The 16,104-nt window shown below is 37.4% G+C and overlaps 2 gene segments (V, D, J or C); both read right to left on the bottom strand.

Annotated features, from left to right (window-relative positions):
• Positions 1-5,774: 5,774 nt before the first annotated feature.
• On the bottom strand, positions 5,775-6,338 carry LOC113018402 (immunoglobulin heavy variable 4-38-2-like). The segment is given in 2 exon segments: positions 5,775-6,076; positions 6,158-6,338. Coding segments are annotated over 2 exon segments (381 nt in total).
• Positions 6,339-15,065: 8,727 nt separating this feature from the next.
• Positions 15,066-15,511, bottom strand: LOC113020972 (immunoglobulin heavy variable 4-38-2-like). The segment is given in 2 exon segments: positions 15,066-15,367; positions 15,451-15,511. Coding segments are annotated over 2 exon segments (345 nt in total).
• Between the last annotated feature and the right edge of the window lie 593 nt (positions 15,512-16,104).

The following is a 16,104-nucleotide window of genomic DNA, read 5'->3' on the forward strand; positions in this document are numbered from 1 at the left end:
TGTTCTGTGACATTTTATTGAGGATCAGCTTTAAGATTCATCTTAGGAAAGATGTTCTCGTCTTGGAGCGCCTCCTCTGGTGATCTGAAGAAACAGCTGTTTGGCCAATAAAGGGTATTTGTTCAGGTCTCCTAATGGTTTATGATACTCTGACTCTCTGGTACAATAATTCACCGCATTGTCTTTAAACTGCATATTCTGTCCATGCTTTCAGTGTTTCAGTGAGACTCACAGAATATGTTGATGTTAAAGGCCATTGGGTCAAAGCTTCTCTCTCTTGCAGCCAACAGTACATGTATACTAAGTCTTTGTATTTTTTTGGCAGGAAGTTAATTTTGCATGTGGAGGGATGTATAAAAAAAGAAGAATGTAATATATTCATAATACATTTTTAACAGAAATATACAAGGGAAATTTAAACATTTAAATTAAAAATAAGACAACAGAATACTTGATGTTCAAAGTTGTTGAGGAAGTTGTTTCATTGTTTCTTTAAATGTGCTGTTGATCCTGTGAATGACAGAAAGAAAATTCTGAATTGGCTTGATGTGAGTTCTTGTACATTGTTTCTTCCTCTTCCCAGAGCTATAGCTATGTTTTAACTAATTTAACTAATTTAACTAACTGCTAATCCAAGCAATCCACTCCAGTCCTTTTCCAGCAGTGAAGGTCTAATGTTTGGAAATGAAATACTTTGTGCTTACCAACCCAGTAAACTGACAGCATAAGAAAAACAGTCATCAACTCAGATGGTTCATTGCATGAGCCATTTGTCTCTTCTCTTAAATATACATTTTTTTAACTTTTAGAACTGTTAGTGGTGTCTTGCACAGTAATACACAGCAGTGTCTTCTGCATGTTCTGGCTATTTAGAGCAGGGGTCTCCTACTTGCCCGTATATTTACATGAAAAAATATAATTGGTCCCTTGATGTTACTTTTTTTTGTTAGGGAGGATTCATTTGTTGTTGAGTACTATGTTAGAATAAGTTCTTTAAAAAGCAAAAAAAAATTTAATATGAAGGCAATATGAGCAGAGAGTACAAACATGTTGAGGGATTGGCTGTATTAGTTCAGTGAGAGAGTTATTTGTAAAGAAAATAACTTTCACAAGCAGTCAAAAACTAATGTGTACACTTATGTCTGCATTTTTATTTTATTAAATACAAACAAAATCATAGTAGAAGTGCTGCCACGTGTCTTGAGTGAGAAAAAAAAAATGCCTTCACATTTGCAGTTTGTACGGTGGCCCTGAGAGGCCAAACGGACTGCAACTTAAGAAAATACCAGCAATAAGAAAAACGTTGCAAAAGCACACAAAACACAACGGAAATAGGAAAAAACAAAAACAAAATAGGAAAGATGACAATGGAAATAGGAAAAAACAGATTTCCAAAAGCACAAGGGAAGTGTTTCTGGGGAGACAATAACCCGACAGACCAGTTGCATGAACCAAAATATGCTAATAATAGCGCCGGGAGACATTTAAAAGAAGTGGAGGATCTATCAGTTTTGTGAGGAAAGAAAAGATGCGAGGTAAGTGTGTTAACCTAACTATTAGCCTAAAACTCCGTCATCAGTATTATATGAATCATGATAAAACACACCTACCATTTGTTATTGTCTCCCCAGAAACACCTTGTGTTTTTTCTTATTTTTGTTTTCGTTTTTCCTATTTCCGTTGTCATCTTTCTATTTCCGTTGTGTTTTGTGTGCTTCTGCAGCGTTTTTTCTCATTGCTGGTGTTTTCTTAAGTTGCAGTCCGTCTGGCCTCTCAGGGCCATCGCAGTTTTGTCTTGTTACACAATATTTAAAATAAAATTTAAAAAACACGACATTTTCAGAAATATTTCAGGGTATTTTCTTGTTTGTTTGTTTGTTTGCTTTTTTGTATTACTTGAACACTAAAGTGGCCCCTCAATGAGATGACAGTCCCAGCAGTGGCCCACAGCTCATTTAAGTTTGAGACCCGTGGTTTAGAGTAACTAAGTAACTAAAACTGTGTTCTTTAGGGAATTTTCATAGAATGTGCTGTATCCATGATGTGCACTTCCAGTCCACTTCAGATCTTTACCCACAGGCTTGCTGATCCAATGAACTGTCCAGTTGCTCACAAAATAGGAGACTTTATGAGGGGATGGTCAGTGTCAACTGCTGACGATCCACATCTGTGGACAAAAAATGCTGAATACTCTATGACTGTTTTAACCGTCATAGAGTATGGTTCTGCAGCTGAAAGTGAACCGATGGGAGCTTCCTCTGTTGAAATGAACAGCACTTTCAAGCCAGCACAGCACTAACATCACTGTGAGTGGGTGAGGAAATTTGCTTTGGAAACAGATTGGCAATGACAAATTATAAAAGGGATATGAATTCTCATGTCACTAATAATTACAAAATGGCAGTTGTGTACAATACACATAAATATATAATTCACAAGCTCAGAGATTCTTTGACCCCTTTTATTTGATTTATAAAGCATAGAGCAAAGCAAATGAAACCATTTATACTTACCCACCAAGGAACAAAATATTTCAGGTTAACTTCCTGTTGAAAGAGTTTAGGAGTTTCATTGTTTCTCTCGGTGTGTTGATTTTTAATAATTTATACAGGTGAACTGCAGAAAAAAAATATTATTACTTTTTATGTGCAGAGTTTTTGTACTTCATTCCTTCCTCTTCTGTCACTGTGGCTCTTGAGCACAGTAATAAACAGCTGAATCCTCAATCATCAAACTGTTCATCTGCAGATACAGCTGCTTTCTGCTGTTGTCTCTGGAGATGGTAAACCGGCCCTGGAATGACTGAGAGTAAGAGATCAGTCTACCATCATAGTAGATCCAAGCAACCCACTCCACTCCTTTTCCAGCAGCCTGTCTGATCCAAGTAGTAGCATAATTACTGTTAATCCCTAAGTATGTACAGGTCAGTCTGTGGGATTCTCCAGGCCTTTTAATCACTGGCTCAGACCAGAGTTTGACCTTTAGTACCCACAGAAAAAATGCATAATTAGCTGTATTTCAAATATGTAATTTGTGTTATAATCAGCGTTTGCAAAATCAATGTTCTATTCTTACCAGCCCACTAAACTGAGAATATAAAAAAAAAATCATAAACCCACCATAGTTCATTGTAAAAGTCATGTCTCTACCCAGCGGTGGCACAGTGATTTGATTAGTAAACCAATCATGTAGTTCCTGTGTTATATTTGGCAACACATATGTAAATATCAGAATTTATGTAAACTCCTCTGCAAAAAGAACCACACTTCATCTCATACAAACTTCTGCACAACACATATTAAATTATTCAAGTAAATCTTATAAATGCACAAACTGTTTTATGATTTATTACTTAATAAATAATAATTTGTTCTCAAAATATAGTCACCAATTCTAAAACATGTAATTAGAACCATATGAAATGGTCATTTTATTTTGTTTAACTTCATTGCTGAATGATGTTGCAGAGAAACAGAAAAAAAACAAGCTCCTTTGAGCGCATGTAATGCTAATTTGTAGGCATGAAACACTTGACCGATAACCGTGATCCTTCCCAGACCCTTGCAGTCAGTTGACAATAAAATCTATCCCGGCGTCCAGGTCGTACTTACGTCTGTAAAGCAGCTGGGCTCTCAATAATAATAATTGCTATATAACTTTTGCACTGTCCACTTCCTGCTGTGACAAAACAAATTTCCCACGTGTGGGACTAATAAAGGTTATCTTATCTTATCTTATCTTATCTTATCTTATCTTAATATCCTGTTTAATGCTGGGCTTAGTGTTGAGCTTTTGTTACCTAGTGGCTACACAAGCCAGCAAGTACCAACGACCTTATTTGGTGTGTGATCGTAACAGGTAAATGAACATTTTTTTTAAATCATTTGAATATATATGAGTGCTTGTGTATAAATACACAAACAATACACATATGCTTTTAATTGTGTAATTTAAGTGATCTAGTAGCTCTGCTTTGGAAGTTCAGTTAACGCTAAAAATGTGTTTTGGAATTTGTACATGCTTTTTGGAGTTTGTACATGCTTTGTCTCAAGGGGCCACCGCATATATTTATATATAAACATATATAAATAAATCCACTTTTTTTTACATTAGTAATTCCTTTTATGCATAAGTTTATATTATTGTTAATAATAAATTAATTAAAGCAACAAAACAACCTGAAGAGCCGGTTCGGAGCCGAAACTCTTTCTAGTGAGCTGAGCCGAAAGAACAGGTTCTCTAAAAAGAGCCGGAAATCCCATCAATAATCAGCTGATCATTAATCAGTTTCATGATTGAAGTAGCAGCAGGAGAGGGAGGGAGAGAGAAGAGGCAGTCGCTCCATATATCGGTTGTTAAGCTTGATGCTGGAATGCTTTACAAACATTCAGAGATGAACTTACACACTTGCTTTACTTCTCTCTGGGATCACTTTATCGGAGATGTAATGTCAGTTTGGTAGCGAGGCTCCAAATACTCAACCAGACCGCCGAAAGGTCTCGCACGCCACAGCCGCTCTATCACGTGATGCACACTGCTCCGACGTGCTACGGTTATGACCCGAGTTATGCCATGTCGCAAGTTTTGTGAGGTGCTTTTTTGATGTTTAATGGATCGGATTACATTTTTTATTTCTCTCCGATATCCGATCCAGTAATTTAGGTCTGACCGATACCGATACGTAATATCGGATCGGTCCATCTCTAGTATTTACTATTAAGATATACTGTTTTATCAAACAGTCTGAGCTTGTTAATATAAAAATAAATATTTCACAATAATTCTAACAATGTTTTGAGATTTTAAAGTTACAAGTATGGTATGTTTTGGGTGATTAATATATAGTTGTATAATGTAAATTCAAATGAAAAAAGCAGGAAAGATTGTCATTCATACAGAATGATTATGTAAATTATAAGGTGATTAATTGTAAATAATGTTACAGATTTTTCCTGTTGTTTTCAAAGACAATGTGCCTTATTACTGTAACTTAATGTAGTTTCAACATATTAGCAGTGTAAAAATAAAAGCAATTTACCGTTTGTCAATTTACAGAAATTTAACATACATATTACAATCATTTACTCTTTTTGATTTAATGGTATTTTACCGTTGCCATTTCGCAGTTATTTACTGTGATTTTTACGTACATTTCTTACAGTGTACAGTTACAGAGGCTGGCTGTGTAAACCGATCAAACTTTTCCACACCTGTGGAGGAAAAGAAGTTTAAGTTTATCGTAGTATGCTGTGGTCATTACATCAGAGTCCCTGCCTTAGTGAGGCTCACAGCATCCAGCAGCCAATGCCTCCAGCCAAACTTCCTTCTGAAGGGGATCTGAAGGAATAAATTGCTGTATCATTAGACTGTAAAAACATTTTTTCAGAATAATAAAAAATACGAATATTAAAGCATAATAATGAAAAAGTTCTGACAGATTATGAAAGGATAGGGTCTTTGCTTTGTGTCTCTTGAGGACAATAATGAACAGTAGAAGCGTTTGATGTCAAGATGCTCATCTGCAGATACAGCTGCTTTCTTCAGTTTTCTCTGGAGATGGTAAACTGGTGCTGAACTGCTGTGAGCATAATGTGTTGCTACGACTACCTCGATCAAGAATAGTGACTCCTTAATGCCACTTCCCCACTTTTTTTTTTTTTAAGTATAAACACCCTTTAATTCATCAGTGGTCTTAGAGCTCCTCCTCTGGTGGCTTCATGTTACAACTGTTCAGCCACTGAGGGGTTTTTGTTCAGCTCTACTAATGTTTTGTGTTACTGTGACTCTCTGGCACAGTAATACACAGCAGTGTCTTCAGGCTGCATATTCTGTCCATTTAGAGTCACTGTCTTGCTTGACGTGGCTAAGTCAATGCTGAACTTATTTTTCAGTGAGTCTTTATAGTGAGAGTCCCCAGTGTATTTCATCCCAATCCACTCCAGTAGTTTCCCTGCAGGCTGTCTGATCCAAGCTGTGTAGTAACCAAGAGAATAAGAGACCTGACAGGTGATGGTCAGACGCTGACCTGGCTGCACAATCACAGAGGGTGGCTGTGTCAGCTGTTCACACTTCACACCTGTGGAGAAAACATGTTTTATGTAGTAAAAGTAAGAATCACTGTGCTGTGATCATAGTGCTTCTGTTCAGTGAGACTCACAGGATCCAGCAGCCAGCAGCAGCAGCAGAGCTACAGAGAACATGTTGGTACTAAAGATGATCTGATGGGAGCTTCTCATCTTCTTCTGTGACTGACAGCATGATATCAGACTTTATATCAGCCTGTGAGGAAGTTTGATTTGCATACAGATGGATGCTGACAGATTATAAGAGAAAACAGATCACACTGTAGCATTAAGTATAAGTAGTAAGAACAAGTTTAGTACAATTAAAAGGAAATATTAATTAAAAACAAATATAGTTTTGGATTTTTTTTTAAACAAAAAATCCTTAAACTCTCAATTCAGACACGGCAGATAACAATATTTACATTTAAAAGTCCACCAAAAACTTTACAACACAAATGCTTCACAAAATCCGCAAATGTTGTTTTTCCGAGTGTGAGGATTGAGTTAAATGTATTTTCTGTAATTTGAGCAGCAATCTAGCAGTGTTTGCCTTTGAGTCTGATCAGTTTTTGTACAGAGTTTCTTCCTCTTGTGTCACTGTGACTCTCGAGCACAATAATAAACAGCAGAATCCTCACTCGTCAAGCTGTTCATCTGCAGATACACCTGCCTTCTGCTGTTGTCTCTGGAGATTGTAAACTAGCCTCTGAATGACTGAGAGTAGTAGGTGCTACTGCCAGTATTGATCAAAGCAACCCATTCCAGTCCTTTTCCAGCAGCTTGTCTGATCCAAGCGTTCCAGTAATCCCTACTGAACCCTGAGTACGTACAGGTCAGTCTGTGGGAGTCTCCAGGCCTTTTAATCACTGATTCAGACTCAGTCAGTGTTTGACCTTCAGTACCTACAAACAAACAGCTCATTAGATACAATGATGCAGACATTTTATTTGTCTTTTCATCAGTGAAAGTAAACCTATAATCCTTACCCGCCCAGTTCATTAAAAGAATCAGAAAAGTGAACCAAATATGAACTCTGAACATTATGAAAGCCATTTATCTCTGATCAGTCTACAGTGGGTACATCAATGATTTACTCTCCGTCTTCAACTCTCTAACACTTAAGTAAAGGTAAACTAGAACAGTTTTGCATCAGCTCCTCCCTCAAATACAGAACTTGGGTTAGAGTAAGCCACCACAGACAGCAGCATCTGGTCCTGCGGCATCTCTGCACTGGTCCAGTCAACCCGCTGTCTGCATCGTAAACACCTTCTTTAATCTTCGATAAGCCAGGGCCGAGCTAGCTCAGATCAGCAAGAACCCTGTTATCATGGTTTCGAATAGGTATAAATCTTCTATGTCCTCAATTGACAGTCCCGCCAGGCACATTACACACCACTGCTGCATTATGTATCCGGCAGGAAACGTCCTTCCAGGACAATCGTGCTCTCCTGAACCCAGACTTCCCAGACTTAATCATAAACACAGTTTCTGTGTTTGTGATTAATGTTCATTTAAAAATAAAGTATGAACAAAGTAAATAAAAATGAATTCTGTTTAGCATACACATAAATCTTTCTATTAGTCTGTTTCCAAAGAGATTTATGCAAATAGCATTTTGGCTGAGTTTTTGAAACAAATTTCTTGAAAGAGGATGGTTTTCTACCATAGGTAAATGTTCAGTTAAATATTTATGAAAGGATAGTGAGGTTTCTGCTAGATGCCACTTAACATCTGTTTCATTTATCAAGCTTAATATTACAAAAAAAGATTTTACTCCAGTAGGCAAACTGTTGGAGTCATCTCTGGAGATGATGGACCTACCCTGGATGAACTGGGACTAACAGATATCAGCAGTGCCAGTGTGTATCAGTTCATATTGTAGCTGCTGAATCCAGAGCATGTACAGGTTCATTCTGGATGTTCTCCAGGCCATTGCCCCAGGCCAGCAATTGTGTTCAGGTAAAACAGTCTTATTCCCTATAGTTACGCAATTTTTTTTTTTTTAATTCTTTTATGTTTTTCTTTTATGATAATATCCTACTTGATACTCATTTAGAAAAGTACATTATTTTGAAGAATTTGTTTTTGGAAACCAGAAAGTCAGAAACTGAAAACTCCGACATACTTTCTTTCATGTGTGTCTGTTTGTTTGTCTAAATGCTGATCTATTCCTACTTTAGGGTTTTGCCAAGTTTTTGTAAAGCATCAGAGTTTCTGTGTTTATGATTATGGTGAGGACGAACAAAGTACATCAAAATAAAATCTGCTTAACATACAAGTATAAATTAAACTTTCCATTTTTTGTTCTTTATATCAGTCGGTCAATTACATTTAACTGCAGGTAATTTGTGTAAATATCATTTTAATGTACTGAGTTTCTTCCTCTTGTGTCACTGTGACTCTCGAGCACAATAATAAACAGCTGAATCCTCAGTTGTCAAGCTGCTCATCTGCAGATACACCTGCTTTCTGCTGTTGTCTCTGGTGTAAACCGGCCTCTGACTGACTGAGAGTAGTGGGTGCTACTTCCAGTATCGTAGATCCAAGCAATCCAGTCCGGTCCTTTTCCAGCGGCCTGTCTGATCCAATTAGCATAAATATCACTACTGAACCCTGAGTATGTACAGGTCAGTCTGTGGGAGTCTCCAGGCCTTTTAACCACTGGTTCAGACTCTGTCAGTGTTTGACCCTCAGTATCTACAGAAGTGTTAACAACTCGTTAGTTATCACATTTCTTCATATCATTTAATTTGTTCAGCAAAATGTATGTTCTTATATGTCCTTACCAGCCAAGAAACAAAACAGAATCAGGAAAATAACTAAATGAACAGGTTTGGTCATTGTTAAAGTCACTTGTCTTTGCCCAGTCTGCTGTGTCTATATGAGGTTGGATCCCTGACTTAGGCTTGAACGCATATAAAGTTAGTTAATACAGGAGTTTTGCATTGACTCCTCCTCCTCAGCAAAAAATATTGCTCTTTGACAAAGTAAAAAACTAAAAAATGATAATAAACATTTTGCCAATTTTTGATTATTTTTTAATATATTGTTTGCAATTTTTAAGCAAATTAGAATTTTCAAATATTAAAACTGACCACTTTTTCAAGACAATCATTTGCACATTATTTTCAGAACTTTATGTCTTATACTACTAGTAGTGCTGGCCGCTGGGCTCTTTATGTACTCTTTTTGGCACAGATTTCCTTTATTATTCTTTATTTCTATTGTACACACAAATGCGCAGTATTTGACAACACCACAGGTGTAAGTGTGCCTCCTTAGTGCCTGTGATCTCAGCACAGTGACACAAAGCAACTTTAGAAAATGTTTTATATACTCAAGTATGTTTCATTGTCTCAGTGTATTAATCACTTAAAACAGCACAAGTTTCTATAAACTTACAATATATTAGAATATATTATATATTAGAAGAAAAATATTTTGTACATTAATCTTAAAAAACAATGAAAAACAGATGAAGGTACATGGGATTCTATATTGTCGAACAATGGATTATACATTAGGGAAGCCAGGGGGAAATTTATTCAATACAAAATTCTTAACAGATACTATTATACTCCTTCAAGGCGTTATAGAATGGGGATTGGTAGAGATGACTTGTGTTGGAAATGCCAACAAGCCAAAGGTACTCTGATACATGCCCTCTGGGAATGCCCACTGGTTTTTCCAGTTTGGAACACTGTACTGAATTATTTGCAGGGGTGGACACTTAGTAACCTACCCAGATCACCTAAATTATGTTTACTAGGAGACAAAGGAGAGGTGCCGCAATTAAGTAAACACCAGTTTAGAGTGTTAAGTACTGCATTGGTAAGATGTGCCCGTGTCATTTTGGAACACTGGAAGGACTCCCATATTCCAACGCTTAAAATGTGGAAAGACAGAATGATTGGGAATGTTGCATGCGAAAAGATGCTGGGAAAAATACATCATGTGACGGAAGCTGCGCTGGAACACTGGGACAATTTTTGCACCTACATGTCTACCTGACTTGGACATTTGAGCTTAATACAACATATGTTAACACCTCACTTGTTTTGTTTTGTTTCGTTGTGTTTTTTTTTTTTTAAATGTATTTATTTTTAGTTATTTATTTTGTTTGTTCGTTTTTGTTTGTTTGCTTCTTGCTTTTGATTGTTGCATCTCTGTATTTGCTCTTATAAAATGCAAAATCTAATAAATACTTGAATTATAAAAAATTAAAAAAATTAAAAACAAAAAACAATTTGACTTTTGATAGGTTATAGCACTTTTTCTTACTGTCCAAAAACACTATCACAAAAAAAGCTTTAGTCACTTATTTAATTAATCTTCCAGAGTCTTTTTCTTCACATTTTTTGTTTACACACAGAACAATTTGAGAAAAAGAACAGACATTCACTTGTTTGTGCTTAAATTTGATATCACTTTGATTTTAAATAATGTTTAAACAAATTATTTTTAAAACACAAATACTGCAAGGCTAGTGGACAGTATTTTCGTTTTTAAAGGGAAATTTCAAAACTTTTTCATGAAGATACAAAGTTCAACTATTGTCACGGCTGCTCATAAGTACTTTTTTTTCTGAAAATGTTGTGTTCACTAGTTAATACAGAATAGCATTGTATGCGACATTTGTATTACCACTTAACATTAGAGTACATTGAGGAAAATTTCATCTTGCATTTCTAAATAAAATGCCACCTTTTTTGATATAATTCAGTATTTCTTGTGTTGTTGGCAAGTAGAGGAAGTAGTTCTTGTATGACTCTCCTGTTACTGTGTCTCATTGTGTCTCTTCGGGCACAGTTATAAACTGCTGTGTCCTCAGTCTTCAGATTTTTCATCTGTAGATAGACTTTACTGCTGGAGTCAACTCTGGAAATAGTAAATCGACCCTGGACTGACTGGGAGTAAAAGAAATGAGAACTGCCTGTGTGTACAAAAGTGATCGACTCCAGTCGTTTTCCAGGAGCCTGTCTGACCCAGTTCATACGGCAGCTGGTGAATGTGAATCCAGAGCCTGTACAGGTCAGTCTGTGGGATTTTTCAGTACTTTTAATTACTGGTTCAGAGTCTGCTAGAGCCTGGCCATCAGCACCTGTTAATACAAGCAAGATAACATCATGTGAAATATGTCAGTAACACAAAGATAAATGCTATTAAATCAAGATCAGTAAGACTCCTCACCTGCCCAGCACATAGTTAAAAGCAGCAGCCCTGTCCTGCAGTCCATCCTGTTCAACTGTAAACTCAGTGTTCAAGCAGGCACATAAGTAGAGGTGAGATGGAAATGTTTTACACTGATTCCTCCTAAAAATACTGTTTTTGTGTCTTTGTTTGTTTTTAGTTATTCATGTTGTGGAATATACATTTGTTTATATGTTGACAAAATCGAGACCTGTAACAAAATGTGAAACATCAACCGTTCCGTTAATGTGCATCAGTGTGTCTGAGTGTGTGTGTGTGACTGTGATTGTGTGTATTAATAATATAATAATACTTGATTGTTTGTGTTAGTTGTGAATGAAAAATGTGGCACTTAAATGTTTTGTTGGTTTATCTACCACAGGCATTTATCACAGAAAAAAAAATAACAATAAACAATTATTACACATTCCTGCAAAAAATAATGTCTGATATCGTTTTAATTCATTAACTATTTTTAAGGATGAGGATCACACTTGAATTCCTAGTTTGTACAAAATGTGAGGTTCTGTTAATATGATTTTTCAACACACAAGGCAGAGCTTGTTAAAAAAATGGTCATGTCAAATGATGAACTAATTAGATTACAAATTATTAAAAAAAGTCCACTAAAGAAGAAGTGATGATGACATAAATTAAATACTAAACTCAGGATATTTGAGATAAAGTCTTTTATATCTTTATATCCTGAGGTGATGCTTTTTATAAATACATGTTCAGAAGTTAGGATCACAGCTGTTACTGTGAAACTGCTGAGCTGCAAGTTTTTGTACAGCCTCTCAGTACACTTTGAACACTGTGTGTTTTGCACAGTAATACACTGCAGAGTCCTCTGGCTTTAGGTTTGACAGTCTCAGGTAGGTCATGCTGTTGCTGTTATCTCTGGTGACTTCTATACGTCCTTGCAGACTGCTTGAATAGTCAGTTCTACTTGCATCGCTATAAACACGACCCATCCATTCAAGTCCTTTTCCTGCAGGTTGCCTAATCCAGTGCATACTGCAGCAACTAAATGTAAAGCCAGATCCCCTACAGGAGAGACTCAGAGTCTCCCCGGGTCTTTTCACTACTGGACTTGAAGGAATGGATTCCATACTCTGACCTGTAACACCTAGAGAGAAATATTACAGAAGGTGTCATCACTCAGTCTTGTCCAATAAAATAAACAAGCAAGAAACAAGATCACTCACAGGGCAGAGAAAGGGCAACAAGCAACAGAGTAAGTGTGTCCGTCATCCTGAGGCTGGGGATTTGGACTCTGATGATCAACAATTAGTGCAGGATAGAAGTACTCTATGCAAATGGAAATTTTGCATCAGAGTCATGGGGAGGGAGGGGCAATTATCACAGCCAGTTATAGTTTAACTAAATCCTACAATTTGTTTTGCTTTTTCTGTGTGCGCTGATTATAATGATAATTTTGTGTTGCTCTTAGACAGTGTACATGATTTAGGAATATTTTTTTTTTATTTCAAGCCAGTAAAGTTCACATACAGAGCTAACAGATCAACTGAAGATGCCATTGCTACAACGCTCCACACCACCCTCTCTCACCTGGAAGTGCAGGGCCGTTACGCCAGGCTGCTCTTTGTTGACTTTAGCTCTGCTTTCAATACAATACTCCTGGACAAACTAATAGTTAAACTGCTGGAAATCGGACTTCCTTCTACCACCTGCCACTGGATCAGAGACTTCCTCTCAGACTGTGTACAGAGAGTTAGAGTCAGCCCTCAGCCTTAACACCAGCTCTCCGCAACGCTGTGTACTGAGTCCCCTACTGTACACTCTGTACACACATGACTGTGTTAGTACCCACCCAGACAACGTAGTCATCAAGTTTGCAGATGATACCACCGTGGTGGAGCTCATCTCAGGGGTAGATGAGACGGCATACAGAGCTGAAGTTCAGAGGCTGTCAAATTGGTGTGTAGATAACAACCTGGATCTCAATACCACCAAGACAAAAGAACTGGTAGTTGACTTCAGAAGGAGGAAGTCCGAGCTGCAGCCTGTCAGCATCAACGGGGAGTGTGTGGAAAGGGTCTCCAGTTTCAAGTTTCTGGGTGTGCACATAGACACAGACCTCCAATGGAGCTCTAACACCTCTGCGGTTTTGAAGAAGGCCCAACAGCGTCTCCACTTTCTGAGAATCCTCAGAAAAATGGACCTCAAGAAGGAGCTACTGACCGTCTTCTACCGCTGCTCTATTGAAAGTGTGCTGACATATTGCATCGGTGTGTGGTTCTCCAGCTGCACCACAGCACACAGAAAGGCACTCCAGAGGGTCATCAATATAGCCCAAAAAATCATTGGACATCCTCTTCCCTCCCTGAAGGACCTGTACAGCACTCGCTGTCTCAAGAGGGCACGCAGCATCCTACGGGACTGCACACACCCAGGACACCGGGTGTTCAAGCTGCTGCCGTCTGGCAGGAGGTTCAGGCTGCTGAGGTCCTGAACAAATAGACTCAAGGACAGCTTTTACAACAGGGCAATAGCCCTGATCAATGCAAATAGCTGACCTGACTGGATACCTCCCTGGACTTTTTTAGGGGGGAGGTAACAATGTTTAAAACAATAACAATAATAATATTTATATTTATAACAAGGTGCAATAATAATTAATGTGCAACAATAACAGTGTGCAATACACATACACTTCTTCTTCTTTTTTATACTAAGTTAATATACTGTGTTGTGTTGTTTGTTGCGTTGTGATGTGTCATATCGTGTCGTGTTGTGTTATATGAAGTGCCGACGTAGGACAGTTTTCTACTACTGTACTATGTATGACTGTGCAATGACAATAAAGAGTTATCTTATCTTATCTTATCTTATCTTGTAAGGCCATGTTACTCCTAAATTTCTATCTTGTTCAAAGAGAAGATATAAAACAAAGTTCTAAGCTAATCGACCTTAGTGTTCTCCTTTTTTAAAGAGAATCGATAAAGAATCGGAATCATGAAAATCTTATCAATACCCATCTCTAGTTCATACTGCTCACACAACTCATCAAAACAGCTGTACTTTTATCAGTTAGATATCTAGAGCTCTCTCTTTCCTGTCCAGCATTTTTTATGTTTTCAGTCAAATTACTTCAAACTATTTTCAAATATGTATGAGAGACTATATACAATAACACACAGTCAACAGCAGCAGTGAAATTGCTCTTCAATTTAAAGCAAATATAAACACGTGTTCTCAGAACAGGTTTAACTGCAACAAATCTTCTGCTGTTGCTCATCTGCTGAAAGGTTCAGATGTTCTTCTGCATATCTTGGTTGTATTGAGTGGTTATTTGAGTTACTGTTGATTTCGGCTCAAAGATGTCTGGAAATTTTCCTCTGACCTCTGACATCAGCGAGGCCTTTTCTCCTGCCACTCACTGAATATTTTCTCTTTTTCAGACCATTCATGGCAGATCAGCAGTTTCTAAAACACCTAATAAAATGGCTGCTTAATGCACTTTATGTGATGTGATTGGACTATACGGTAGCTGTTGCTATAATCTCACATTATATCTGAGCATTGATTAATTACTGATTACCTTGAATAACAGAAGTAAAGACAAGGAGTCTTTAAGTTTTGTTCACCCAATTATTTTATTCAAGTGTTTGTTACTCATCATTTAAACCCACCATATTTAAACAGTTATGACACCACAACAAGAGTAAGTTTCTTAGAAAAACATTTTAAATTCATTCATGGTCTGAGGGCTCCTCCTCTGGTGGCTTCATGCTACAGTTGTTCAGGCCCTGAGAGGTTTTTGTTCAGGGGTCTTAACAGTTTGTGTTACTGTGACTCTCTGGCACAGTAATACACAGCAGAGTCTTCAGGCTGCATGTTCTGACCATTTAGAGTCACTGTCTTGCTTGATGTGTCTAAGTCAATGCTGAACTTGCTCTTTAGTGAATCTTTATAGTAAGAGCTCCCAGTTTCTTTCATCCCAATCCACTCCAGTCCTTTCCCTGCAGGCTGTCTGATCCAAGCTGTCCAGTAGCCAAGAGAATAAGAGACCTGACAGGTGATGGTCAGACGCTGACCTGGCTGCAGTATAACAGAGGGTGACTGTGTCAGCTGCTCGCAGTTTACACCTGTGGAAAAAACACATTGAATGCAGTCAAATTAAAAGTGTATAGTTTTCATGCTGTCAGTGTTTGTGTTCAGTAAAACTCACAGGATCCAGCAGCCAGCAGCAGCAGCAGAGCTACAGAGAACATATTGGTGCTGAAGGTGATCTCCCAGGAGCTTCTATTCTTCTTTTGCAACCTGCAGCATTATATCAAGTCAGTGGGGGAGCTTACTTTGCATACAGATGGATGCTGATACATGATTAGAGATGCATTGATTGTTCAAGCAGTAATAGAGACTGTGTTTTTAACATAAAAGATGAAAAACAAAAGCAATCTTAAAAAGTAACTCTGAGGTTGAAAGGTATTTTATTCATCAAAATTTGATTTTTAAAAGGAGAATTACAACTTGCCCCGTGACAGATTATTGACCTCTCCAGGGTGAACTCTGCCTCTTTGCCTTTTGGCTGCTGGAATAAGAATGAGAAAAGCAAGCCAAATATAATTTCTGATCATTGTTTAAGCCATTTGTCTCTGCCCAGTCTACAGTGCAGACATCAATATGAGAGGAAGAGGAGAACTTCAGTGGTTACAACCTTGCTTGACTCTGTACGTTGAATCCATACAACAAGACAAAGTCTGATTTGATTGCTGATAAAATAGAAAGAAAAAAACACTTTTTGTCATTTAAAAAAATGTTATAACTTTTACTGTACATGTAAATGTTACATTCTATATCTCTGTATATAAACAAGTACTTT

The sequence above is a fragment of the Astatotilapia calliptera genome, chromosome 4 (assembly GCF_964374335.1).
Source record: "Astatotilapia calliptera chromosome 4, fAstCal68.1, whole genome shotgun sequence".
NCBI classification, from domain to species: Eukaryota; Metazoa; Chordata; class Actinopteri; order Cichliformes; family Cichlidae; genus Astatotilapia; species Astatotilapia calliptera.